We start from the raw sequence: 12,123 nt of genomic DNA, 5'->3' as shown, positions 1-12,123 counted from the left end.
TCGGACGATGGATAGTTGGATTTGAGGTGAACTTGGAAATTCGTTCAACTTTTCAAGCAGAAGCATGGGGAGTCTTGTATGGGCTCAATACAGGATGGAAACTGCGGATAAAGAAAATTATTGTGGAAAGTGGAAACAGACTCAGATCGATTTTTGAGATGTTAAACTCGAGATAAACTAGAGAGGCATACCATCCCCACGTTCAGATGCATTAGAGAAGCTCCAAAAGAATGATAGGTAGTTTTCAAGCATGTTTTTAGAGAAGGGAACAAAGCTGCAGATTGGATAGCTAAGAAGAGTACAAATAGAACTCGGGTTTCATTTCTTAGACACCCTCCCATAGAACTAAGATGCATTATTGATGATGACTATGGGGGGATCCATTACTCCGCCTAGTGAGAGTTTTGTAATTTGCTTCTTTTTCTTTACCAAAAATGATGGATATCTCTGCCTAGCATCATCTTGTTCATCATCTCCAGCTGTCCTTCTCACGGAAAAAATAATTAGAATTCCGTAGCTGTCCTGAAATAAAATTTACCAAATCCATTCTTTTCAATTTGTGTATAACTAAAAAAGTGACGAAAAAGGAATCTAAAAAGAAGGACTTATCAAATATAGAAACAAAAGGGACACTTTTTCCTTAAATCACATATCAACCAAATTAACAATTGATATCACGCATTTTGCTTTATTTAGCACTTTGGATGTAGCAACGAGCTAAATTGGTAATTACTAGGACAGCAAATAAAACACTTAAATAAGACCAGATACATCTAAAAAAAGATTTATATTATGCAGATCCATTCCTAAACAAGACAGAAAACTTTCAAACATACTGATATTCTAGTGTTTTCATAAATTTTAACCATTAATCTTAATTATATATATTATATATTTCTTTTATAATTAAAATCAACAATTAACACCAATATAGCCGTACACTTTAAAGTTTTCAAACAAGACAATTGATTCAAGTTCCATCACAGTTATTAAAGTTCAACGGGGTTATGCCTTCCGCACCTCAAGCCAAATCCGGTACTAACACAAACCAGTTGTGAAATTCAAACATCTCCAACATATTTCCCGCAGACATAATTTTCCTTGACAGTAGATCCAATACAAGACCCAGAGAAAAACGGAATTCACTTTCCCAGTTTAATAAAAGACTTGTTGATCCAGCATTCATAGGCCCAACAAACACAAAAGTCATACGCAGATAACCACCGATCCACCAATAATATCAAGGAATCAGTCATTATTATAATGCACAAGATCTAACAACCTACAAAGCACTTTAAACGATCAAATCAAAGTCTGCAAAAACTTGTTCTACCACGTTTACATAAGCTGCTCAAAAGACTCCGGAAGAACCCACTATTGACGAAAATAGGAAAACCTAACAAGTAATAAAGCTGCACCATAGAATTACAAAACCAGCAATAAACAAAGGCGTAAAACATTAAAAACCTACTTATCCTCTGTGATATATGTGTTTAAAGGATAGAGGCTGAAAGTTTGAACTATGGTTGACTTGTTTTTAGAGAATATGTTGGACCCAAATGGCCAAACCCTATCGCTTGGAAGGTCTCTCATCATCTTTACCTCCATCATCATCGTCGTCATCATCATCATCATCATCTGAATCATCTTTATCTGACCTCTTTCGTTTTGATGGAGCCTCACCTTTCTTGTCACCATCATCATCATCATCATCATCAACTTCCTCATCACCTTCATCTTCCTCCTCACCATTCTCCTTTGGTTCAAAATCACTAGACGCTTCTTCCTCCTCAGCGTTTCCTACAGGACGAACAAGGTACTCTGTTCCCAAATCCTCCTATAAAAAACTAAGGGTCAGAGTAATTCAAGTACAGAGAAACACATACCAAAAGCAGGATCAAATAGATGTAAATTAGTGAACTATATTATCCAATTTTCTTTCAACAACGATCCTCAAGTAAATTTAAAATTGAGATATCAAGTTAATAAAGACTAATTGAGAAGATCCAGATGAACTAAGATCTAAATAACTCAGCACTAATTCTCTCTTTTCTCTTCAGCTGGGACTAACAGTGATGATTACTGAATTTTCACCTAATTCTGAAACTGAAATCCTACTTAAAACACCTACCGACACAATAATTAGTCCACAAATAAGCAAAAATTAAACAAATCTAGTGAAATTTGTGAAGTGAAAGATAATAAACAATACAGAACAGAGATTAACCAAGACTACCAAACTGTAACTGTTTAATTAAGTAAATCTTAGTGAATTACCTCTTCTTCCTCTTGCTCTTCGTCATCATCGTCGTCGTCGTTGTCGTCATCGTCGTCAGGATCACCACCGCGCTGGCCGTCACCTCCTCCTTCTCCTTCGTCGTCATCTTCGTCGTCCTCGTCGCCGACGTCAGGAGCATCCTCGTCGTCGTCGTCGTCGTCATCATCGTCATTATCGTTGTCTTCATCTTCGTCGTCGTCCTCATCGTCTTCGTCTTCGTCATCGTCGTCGTCTTCATCGTCGTCTGCGTCTTCTACTTCTTCTTCAGAGTCGTATTCTTCTTCATACTCTTCCTCCTTACTGAAAGAGGTGACCTCGTTTTCCTCCACTTGCTCCTTGAATTCCTCAGTGGCCTTCATCTTCAAACAGCGAAAAAGCTTAACAACAATTTTCTCAAGAAAAAAAATAAAATGAAATAAAAATTTTCTTGTTTTTAAATAAAGAGGGAATTAGGAGGGAAAAATGAAAATCGATCGAAAATCAAACACACGAGAAAATGGAGGATGGAAACAAGAGCTACAGCGTCTAGCTTCGTTTCCCCAGTAGCTCTGCAACACTGATCTGAACCGTTGAAGTGCAAATTCACGAGGATCGATGACGTGGCGTTCAATCGGACGGGGTAGGAAAAAGAATTTGTATTTCAGTGACGATAGTGTGATTGCACCTTTGCGGCGCTATCTTACTACTGTTTTCGTAGTCACGTGTGTCACGTGAGATTGGGGTTAGGGTTTATGTCTCCGGATCCATATCCGGATCGGTTAATAGATACCAGGGAACCCGACATCATTCCAATAGAAACAGAAATATTATCAATATCAATCTAAAGCCATCATTTTAATTCTATAATTTAATCATATGATTTTCTTTCTTTATTTAATCAAATGAAATTTTTATTTTTATTTTTTTGGGCAAATCACAAAATGTTAATAAGTTTTTATTGCTTTATTTAGTTAAATTATATTTCTTATAAATAACTAAACCTTTTCTGAAGAAATATCTCAAATTTAATATGGATTAACAATAAAAATGCCAATTTCTCATGGAAAATAAAATAATTGTTGAAATCAAATGTCACAAAAACGGCAATCGTTTATACGAAAAATTTAATATTGCTTGTAGTTTAAAGAAAATAAATAAATAGTTTCATTTTTAAACTAACTTTCTTTATTTTGGTACTTCTATTATTTTCTGAAAAATTTGTGTGAAAATGATTTGATTTTGTTATGATCAGAATGAGCATGTAGATGCTCATTTACTGTGAAAGGCTTATGTTCTCAAGAATGAAAAGTATTAAAGAAATTTGAAAATATAAATTTTTTGTATGTATATAAATAGGAGACTAAGTGACTCTGATCAAAATTTAGGAAGACTCAGGTAATAAATTTTTATTATGTTGAAGTTCTCTCATCTTGAATTTAATGCTCTTGATATATCTAGAAGCAACTACTTATCATAGATACTAGATGCTGAAATCCATCTTGATTCAATAGATCTTAGAGATACCATTAAGACTGAAAATAATGCATCCCAGAAGGATAAAGCCAAAGCCATGATATTCATTCGTCGTCATCTTGACGAAGGATTTAAAAATAAATATCTCACACTAAAAGATCCTGCAGATCTGTGGAAAAATCTTGAAGAAAGGTATAATCATCAAAAGACGGTGATACTTTCTCAAGTCCGATATGAGGGGATGCACTTGCGTCTACAAGATTTTAAATCCATAAATGAATACAATTCAGCAATGTTCCGAATTACCTCACAAATGAAATTATGTGGGGGAAAGATAACTGATAATGACATGTTAGAGAAAACTTTCTCAATCTTCTATGTCTCGAATGTGCTCCTGTAGCAGCAGTATCGAGAAAAAGAATTTAAAAAATATTCTGAGCTAATTTCTTACTTTCTTGTTGCTGAATGTAACAATGAATTACTTTTAAGAAATCATGAAGCGCGCTCAACTAGTGCCACCCCATTTCCTAAAGCAAATGCGGCAAATCATAACCCCAGAAGAGGTAAATGGCAAGGTTTTGGTAATGACAAAAATTATGGAAGGAAAAAAAATTATGTTTACAAGAAAGAATCTCACCAGAAGTGGGATAAATAAAGAAATAATGGGTAAAATAAATCAACAGATGATAAATATTTTCGTTGTGATCGAAAGGGCCATTGGTCGCGTGCCTGTCGTACCCCGAGGCACCTAGTTGATCTTTATGAAGCATCCTTGGAAAAAGACGACAAAAGAAATGAGACGAATTTTGTTTCAAAAGATATTACTGAAAATTACACACTCATTATGACGTATCTGATTTATTTGAAGATCCTGAAAAAAATATTGGTCATTTGATCAATGATGAAAAAGTTTGATATTTGGGTTCAATACTTATTTAAATAAATAATGTAAAAAAAACTTTTAAATTTTATTCCTATATATTTGAATTTTAAGTGTGATGTATATAAATAATGTTTAATAAAATATTTATGTTTAACCAGAATAGGCTATGCTTTTCAACGCTACTGCATCACCTGTAAAGTGTAGCCACATTGTATACCATATAGCTACTCTATATAAGTGTAACCTTAGGTCTCTCATTATTTTTTTATTTTATATATATATATTCTAATAATTTTTTTCTATAACCTAATATTTAGTAATATAATTATATATATAATCATGCATTTTTAATCAAATTAGTCAAATATAAAATAAAAATAAATACACAATAATACTATATAATATTCTTCAAATAATAAATATATTTATAATGAACCAAAAGTATTAGAATGATTATAATTTTGAATACTCATACATCTTATATTAAAATGAAAAAAATAAGTAAAATTAAATTAGCTTCTACAAAATGAATAGAGTTATTCCTTAGCACATCTATAACACACTGCTGTTTATATAATTGTAAACAATTAACAACAAAAAGTGTTCTTAAACAGAAATATACTAATCCAGGAACTTAGGCTCTCTATCAATTAGTTCTTCCTTTGTCTCTCTAGCATTAGCCTTCCACCAAATATATTCATTGCTATCTATCTGAAAACAAAATAAAAGAACACTTAGCATAAAGAAATGTGCCATTTTGTACCAAACCACAAGGGTTCTTAAATCAAAGTCATGAATTCTAAGTACGTGGCAGTGTAAAATCAATTGCAGAAAACAAATGTACAAATTACAGAGCAACCCCATGCACTTTTGCACCAAATAGAAACTGAAAATAGAGAAAATAAAATAGAAGCCTATGCAACTTGATTCCTTAATTTGAAAGCATGATAAGGAGTGAAGCAAAAGACAGATACTAATCAGCAAGATTGACAAACTTGACAAAGGCATTAAAATAATTGAACACTAAATTTTAGCAATCATAATTATTTATACTCTAACTATATCAGAATTGCAAATTGAGCAAGTAATATAATATAATTTGAAATACTATGAGCAAGTAATATAATATAATTTGAAATACTAACAACAAAAACAGCAGAAAGCACTTCTCCAAAAGGACTTTGTACAACAGTAACAAGGGCATACACTCGGACAACTGGGGCAAGAACAAGTGCAGAATTTTGGGAGAATGCAGCAGTTTCCGAATTCGTCTCTACCTTGGCAGCATTTTGATTGAAGACAAGAGCAACTGAAACAGCTCCTCCTCCTCCATTTATAGCACTTTGATCTGAAATAGCTCCTCCTCCTCCTCCTCCATTTTAATTGATAGAGGGAAGACAATTGCAGCTGCAGCAATTGCATGGCCTGCAGCAGTGATACAAACGCAGTACATGTCCTCTAATTATTGCTTCTCCATTTTAGTTAATTGTGTGTTTCAGAAAAGACTTACCTTCAGGAAAATCAGTGAGGAGCTTCACTGAACAGCTGATTAAGTCATGATAATCCAGAGTATTACAAGATTTTAATATGCTATTGTAATGCACAAGAATTTCAGCCTGATTAAAATCCAGGGCAAAGAATTAGAGTTGCTAAAGTAGAACAAGGGTCTGTGTCTGTGTGTGCATGCAACTGTTGGGAAAAAAATTTCTTATTAGCTTACGCCTATCTCATTGCCCAATTCGCAATAATCAGCAGAAGTTCTTCCCGAGGCTTTGGCCTGAAATGTTGTATTACATATGACCATGCCAAAATTTAACAAATTAACATATCAGCAGCATAAGAAAAGAATTTTTTTTTTCAAAAAGGAAGACCCTTATTCGTTCAGTGAAAAAATTAATGTGGCCTTGTAAAGGACAGTTTTAAAAGTTAAAGCCTAATCATGTAATAGAACCAAACAGTTGAACCTTCCAGCTCTTTAACCATATGTAGGATAAAATGTCCCAGGTCAAGAACTATCAAGTTTTTTGACAGACTTCTTTGTACAAGGCAGATTATACTAATGAATAATAGAATTATAAAAAGAACCACAAACCTGAGTCACAAACTTTTGCCATTTCTTTGCCTTATCCTTGAACTGTTTGGGTGTTACTACGCCTTTGGACTCTTCACCAACCAATGATGCACCATCTTTTGACCTATTGTTTCCATTTTCTAATAATCGAATGGCCTCAATGACTGCATTTCGTTGTTGTCCCTGCCCATATATTAAGAATTCAGATGTACGACCTATCCTGCAATATAAATTTAGGAATTACTTGAGCAACATAGTAAAATCTGAAGTGCCATGTAACTTTTTAATATGTTTTCGTTAGTTTTTAATTCTTATGTTCTACTTCTTCCTCTCCTTTCTCTAGCAAAATCATGGATGTATTATGAATAAAGACAGCTGCAATAATTGCCATTCAGATAGAAAGAAAAATCAACTCTAGTTCCAGTAAGTGAGAGAAATCTCCATCAGTCCATCAAATTCAGGGTAACATACTTTTCTGCATGTGAAAGAAATAACACGCAATGGACCACAAACAACAGATAAAAACTAAAACACCTTTCCACTTTCAGGGCCAGCTATAATCATCAAAGCAGCGATGGAGTTCTCGGCTCAGAAGCTGCAAAACAGAGGAGTGGTGGCAAAGACAGCAGACGCTGGTAGTGCTGGGTGAGCAGTGAGAAGCAGTTAGAAGATGATGGTAGAGCATGGGTGGGTGAGGCGGTGAGCACTGACTTCTTGGGGGATCACACAGCTAGAACTTGCCTCAAGATTCCGTTGCTGAACCCCACATAGCTAGTATAGCATTAACAAAAACAGCATCCACTTCACCCTGTCATCATAGTTACACATTTACACAATCAAACCCATAATATCCAAATAACCAATCACATGAAAAAGAAGAAGTTGGCTCTTTTCATTGCCTTGGACTCTGCATTATTTAGATGGCATTTGATGTTATGCACTGTTCCAGGACCAAAATAAGCATCTACAAGGCGAAACACACAAATTAAAAAAATACAATGTGTTTCAAGCCCAAAATGTTGCGAGCAAATCTCAAGTCTGCATATGAAACTGATGAAGAAAGAAGGACATACATATGAAAGTGAATCCACACCATTCTATCCCATTCTAGTTTTCATTTTCTTATCCTTCAATTTGAGCCGAATGCAATAATAGCACCGAAACAGAACCTGAGTCTTACTATCCCATTTCATTGTATTTCCACACAACATTGAGTTAGTAACTCTCCACTTAATCTCTAACACTAAAACAATACAACAGAACACTTATTAATTATTACCTCATTCAATAATTTCTATTACATCACGTTCTATTCCTTTTGTCCCCAAATTGAGCTTACGACATTACCACTGAATTCTTAAAAGTTTACAAGCTGAGTTTTACTATTCAAATTTACAAAATTTATCCTCCAAGACAGAAAATTCTTGTATTTTATTGTACTTCCTAAAAGTGAGGCCATGAAATATTCTGTTCTTTCTCTGTCTCTATAGAAAAAAATCCTAACAGTGTCTAAGCGTTCCATCAAAATCCAATCCTCAGTTTTAAATTATTGAAGTTAGTTCATATTTTACTATAACCATCATTTACATGCCAATTTTTTTCTTGAGCTTTTTTATATCTAACTGAAAAAGATTTTCACTGAGAACCCTAAAATACCACACATCTTCATCAGCAACAGCATGCATGTTATCAAATCACAGTTCATAAACCTATAGTTTCACAGATTGAAACTCCCAAACTAAAATCATGTAAAACAAGAAAATTATACCAACCTGGAAGACCTTTCAAGGCATTGAAACAAAGGCAAGTGTCTTCAACCAACACAGGTCCATTAACCTTTACATAAATTACTAAAATTAGAAAACCAAGCCATCAGAAAGGTTAAAAAATTGAGGGGAAAAAAGAAAATCCACCCTAAAATCACACACATGATGGAATCAGTGAAAACCAGATTGTGAGTGGATACCTGAACAGCAGCCAAACGAGCCTTCTCTTTGGAGATATCTAAAATCAGTTTCTAAACCCTAAAACGGTTTCTAAAATCAGAACCCTAAATCCCTCAAATTTCAGAATCAAATGGAAATTAATACATACCTAATCGACGACGTGAGCACAGAGAGGACGAAGAAAAGCGCAGAGATCGACGATGGTATGGGCGGCACAGCGACGATCAGTGCAGGAGGGCGAAGAGGAGCGGCGGTCATTGGTGAGTGGTGAGTGGTGAGTGGTGTTTGGCGGTGAGTGGTGAGTGGGGTGCAGTGCGACGATAGTGAGAGGGTTTTCGATCTTCGCGATGGTGCTTCTCTGATCTGAAAGGGTGATGACGATGGTGAGGGTTTTCTTCGTGCTTCTCTGAAAGAGCTTTGGAGGGAAGGGGTGCTTTGGAGGGTTTCTTCTCTGAAAGGGTGCTTTGGAGGGAAGTCAAAATTTCACTAAGTGTGTGAGCTCAGTGTGCGTGGTTACGCGAAAAAGTTAAGGGAAAAAAATTTACTAAGTGTCAAATTTTTGGTTTTAGATACATTAAATACTTTAGGCATCACTTTTAAAACGCACTCAAAATTTAATAAATAGGCTACCCTCTAAAAGCGTCCTCTTTGATACGAAAAGTGAACCTATAGATATCAACCTACGACTACGCTTTATAAGTGATTTCTATAATACTTAAGGCTACACTTTTTAAATGATGCTACAATTGTGTATTCTTTTCTCTTATATAAAGGCAACACGGAGAAAAACGTAGCCTATTCATAGAATAGGCTACGCTTTTCAAATGTAGCTTAAAAAAAGTGTGGCTAAATGGGTATTTTTCTTGTAGTGTAAGTTCATTAATTTTGTATTGTTTAGCAGACAAATAGCTAAATATATAGAAGCAGTAAATAGAAGACAGATAAATTGAGAAAATAGAGAAAACAGAATACAAACAGAAGAATACAAGAAAATAAAACACAGACACAGAGAATAGAATACAAACAAAGAAAGCATACATTCATACACCAGTCACAACAGAGAAAATGCACAATCAAGTATGATGCATGTCTAGCCCTAATGTAGGTAATGAGCTCATTTGTCGGTTACTAACCCGCTCCCGACGTTACCCAGCAACCTCTGTCTGGATAAGACTTTCCTGTTGGCAATACCCATTGTAAGCACCCTTTGTCTTGCGGGGTGGCATTTAATAGCCGATATACACCTAACACACTCACTGTAAGCAACCTTTGTCTTACAGGAGCACAACACACTCACTGTAAGCAACCTCTATCTTACAATAGCAACAACACACTCACTGTAAGCAACCTCTGTCTTACAGGAGCACACTTTAACTATGTGTATCTTGATACCTCTGTATATGCAACATTTGTCTTACAGTATAGCATTATAGCTAGGTATCCCAGGAAAGCACTCTCAGTGGTCGTACCACCATCTATCTGACTGCCTCAATGCAGCAGATGAACATACAAATATCTCTGAAGTTGCTTTAATGCAACAAATGACCTTTCAACAGGCCATCTACTTGTTCTCTATTCTCTTTATCATATTACTCTTTCCTCTTTGTCTCTTTATTCTGCTTTGGTTTTTCTTTTCTCTTTATTTCTTTACTCTGCTCTGGTTTTTCTATTTAACGTATGTGTTTTATAGCTTATGTAAATTTCGGTATGAATAGTTAGCATGTCCCAAGTATAGGTTCATTAAGTCTATACTGAAACAGTTTAACTTTTCATATTATACCTAATCCTAGGCGCAACTCAAGAACTAACTATGTTGTTCCTAGTTTGTTTACTAATCTCTATTATTTTCTGTCATTAAAACTTTATGGACTTTTTCTTCGATTCTTATCTTTTCTTCAACTTTTTATCTTTTCTTTGTCTTTGCCTCACTAATATGTTTTTACCACTCCCTAAGTATTTTATGAAGGTAATTATGAGATTCTACGCTTAAAGTTGTCTTTTTAAAGCTTTTACGAAAAACTGCCATTTCCATATTATTTTATTATTATTTATTATTTTATTAATATATTTTTCAAAATTACCCGTTTTTAACTTTTAACCTTTAAAATTTACTTTTTACCACCCGTAACTTTTAATATTTCTACTTTAACCACCCTAACTTTTGAAAATTACAAAATAACTCCCTAAACACCAAAATATTTACTTCCTCGCCCTTTTTAAGATCTAAAGCCTGTTCTTTATTGTTCTTCACCACACTCAAAGTGTTCTTCCCGTTCTTCGTAAATTCTTCATATTCTTTCTCTGTTTTCACCCGTTTTCAATCTTTTTAGTAACCGATTTTTACCATAATTTATAATAAATTAGTAGCCACTAAAATCCCATCTATTCCACTTGATTTCAACACTAAATCAACCCCAATTTAAGTCCTAGGATTCGTTTTTCTAGATGCACTCAAGAACATGTTTCATAGCTTGAATATCATCAAATTTCATCAATATTTCAACAAACTTTGACCAAGAATAGCTCATATAAGCAATCCATTTCAAGCATAAACAAAGCATACAACAATCACACAAATCAAACTCAATTAATCAAGATTAATTTTATCAAACCCTACCTTGATTTGCTGCCTCAAATTCGGTTATGCTTTTAGGTGTTCTTCAAGTACTTTTTCCTCCTAAAATGCATCAAGAACAACTTTGAATCCATAAAACCTCAACTGACCAAACCTTAATCAATATGTTAGGAAAGGATTCCTCACCTTAAACGTGCTGGAAATTGAAGATTCTTGGCTCACAAGTCAAGCTAAGCAAGAGATCTAAGGAAGAACATCAAGAAAATACATGTTTAGCATGGTTTTCCTTGAAAACCGAATTGAAGAGGGAGGGAGACAGCCATCTCACCTAATTTCCAGCCGTGAAAATTTACATGGTTATGTAGAGGAAGAAGAGAGGATTATTTTGGTGTAATCGGAGTTTTGATTTGAGTTTTAGTTCAAAAGAAATCAAGCTTTGAAGATTAAGAACCAATAACTTTTCTCTCTTTTCTTTCTCTTTTATTTTCGGCCATTCAAGGTGAAAATGAGCAGCTTGGAGTGTCTTGGGGGTGAGGAAAAAATGTGCTTGATGATGATTGGCTAGTTTGGGAGGTGGTTGAAAAATATCTCAGGTGTATAATTACTAAAACTAGATGTATTAGAACATACACTTCACAACACTTCTAGAGATTAATATCTAAGATACTAGTATAAATGAAACTAGTAACATATTTAATATGAGAATAGAACATGTATGATGAGACATTAGCATTGATAAAGTCATCAGAGAGTGCCGGTGATAAGCTGCACCAATAAACTGTGAACCCGTTTAAATCGATCTCCTGTTTTAACTAAAACAGACCAGGTAATAATATAATATCATTCAAGCAGCTTCTAGTACTAATATAATGTTGATATTATACTATTATCTTTCTCCTCTCATGAATCAAGTCTGGT

The 12,123-nt window shown here is 34.5% G+C and overlaps 2 protein-coding genes and 1 long non-coding RNA gene across 4 annotated transcripts; all 3 read right to left on the bottom strand.

Moving 5' to 3' along the window:
* Nucleotides 1,210-2,925, bottom strand: LOC107639398 (prostatic spermine-binding protein). Of its 2 annotated transcripts, XM_021105425.1 has the most exons (3): nucleotides 2,769-2,925; nucleotides 2,278-2,637; nucleotides 1,210-1,837 (listed from the first exon to the last, which is right to left on the bottom strand). In XM_021105425.1, exons 2-3 carry the CDS (start codon nucleotides 2,635-2,637, stop codon nucleotides 1,571-1,573), a joined length of 627 nt encoding a protein of 208 aa, XP_020961084.1. In that variant the 5' UTR covers nucleotides 2,769-2,925; the 3' UTR covers nucleotides 1,210-1,570. The 2 variants fall into 2 exon arrangements, with proteins under 2 accessions (XP_020961084.1, XP_016198366.1); XM_016342880.2 differs by lacking the exon at nucleotides 2,769-2,925 and having other exon boundaries at nucleotides 2,278-2,762.
* LOC107620164 (ATP-dependent DNA helicase SRS2-like protein At4g25120) lies at nucleotides 6,246-7,877 on the bottom strand. Its single transcript, XM_021112366.1, has 6 exons — nucleotides 7,865-7,877; nucleotides 7,584-7,648; nucleotides 7,442-7,492; nucleotides 7,156-7,238; nucleotides 6,706-6,904; nucleotides 6,246-6,390 (listed from the first exon to the last, which is right to left on the bottom strand). The coding sequence occupies exons 1-6, from the start codon at nucleotides 7,875-7,877 to the stop codon at nucleotides 6,325-6,327; spliced, it is 477 nt and encodes a 158-aa protein (XP_020968025.1). The 3' UTR covers nucleotides 6,246-6,324.
* On the bottom strand, nucleotides 8,465-8,717 carry LOC110263282. The gene is made up of 2 exons (XR_002348667.1): nucleotides 8,651-8,717; nucleotides 8,465-8,520 (listed from the first exon to the last, which is right to left on the bottom strand). It is a non-coding gene; the product is annotated as an uncharacterized LOC110263282 (long non-coding RNA).

Source organism: Arachis ipaensis, chromosome B01 (assembly GCF_000816755.2).
Source record: "Arachis ipaensis cultivar K30076 chromosome B01, Araip1.1, whole genome shotgun sequence".
Taxonomy (NCBI): domain Eukaryota; kingdom Viridiplantae; phylum Streptophyta; class Magnoliopsida; order Fabales; family Fabaceae; genus Arachis; species Arachis ipaensis.
This window is presented reverse-complemented; position numbering and strand designations above follow the sequence as displayed.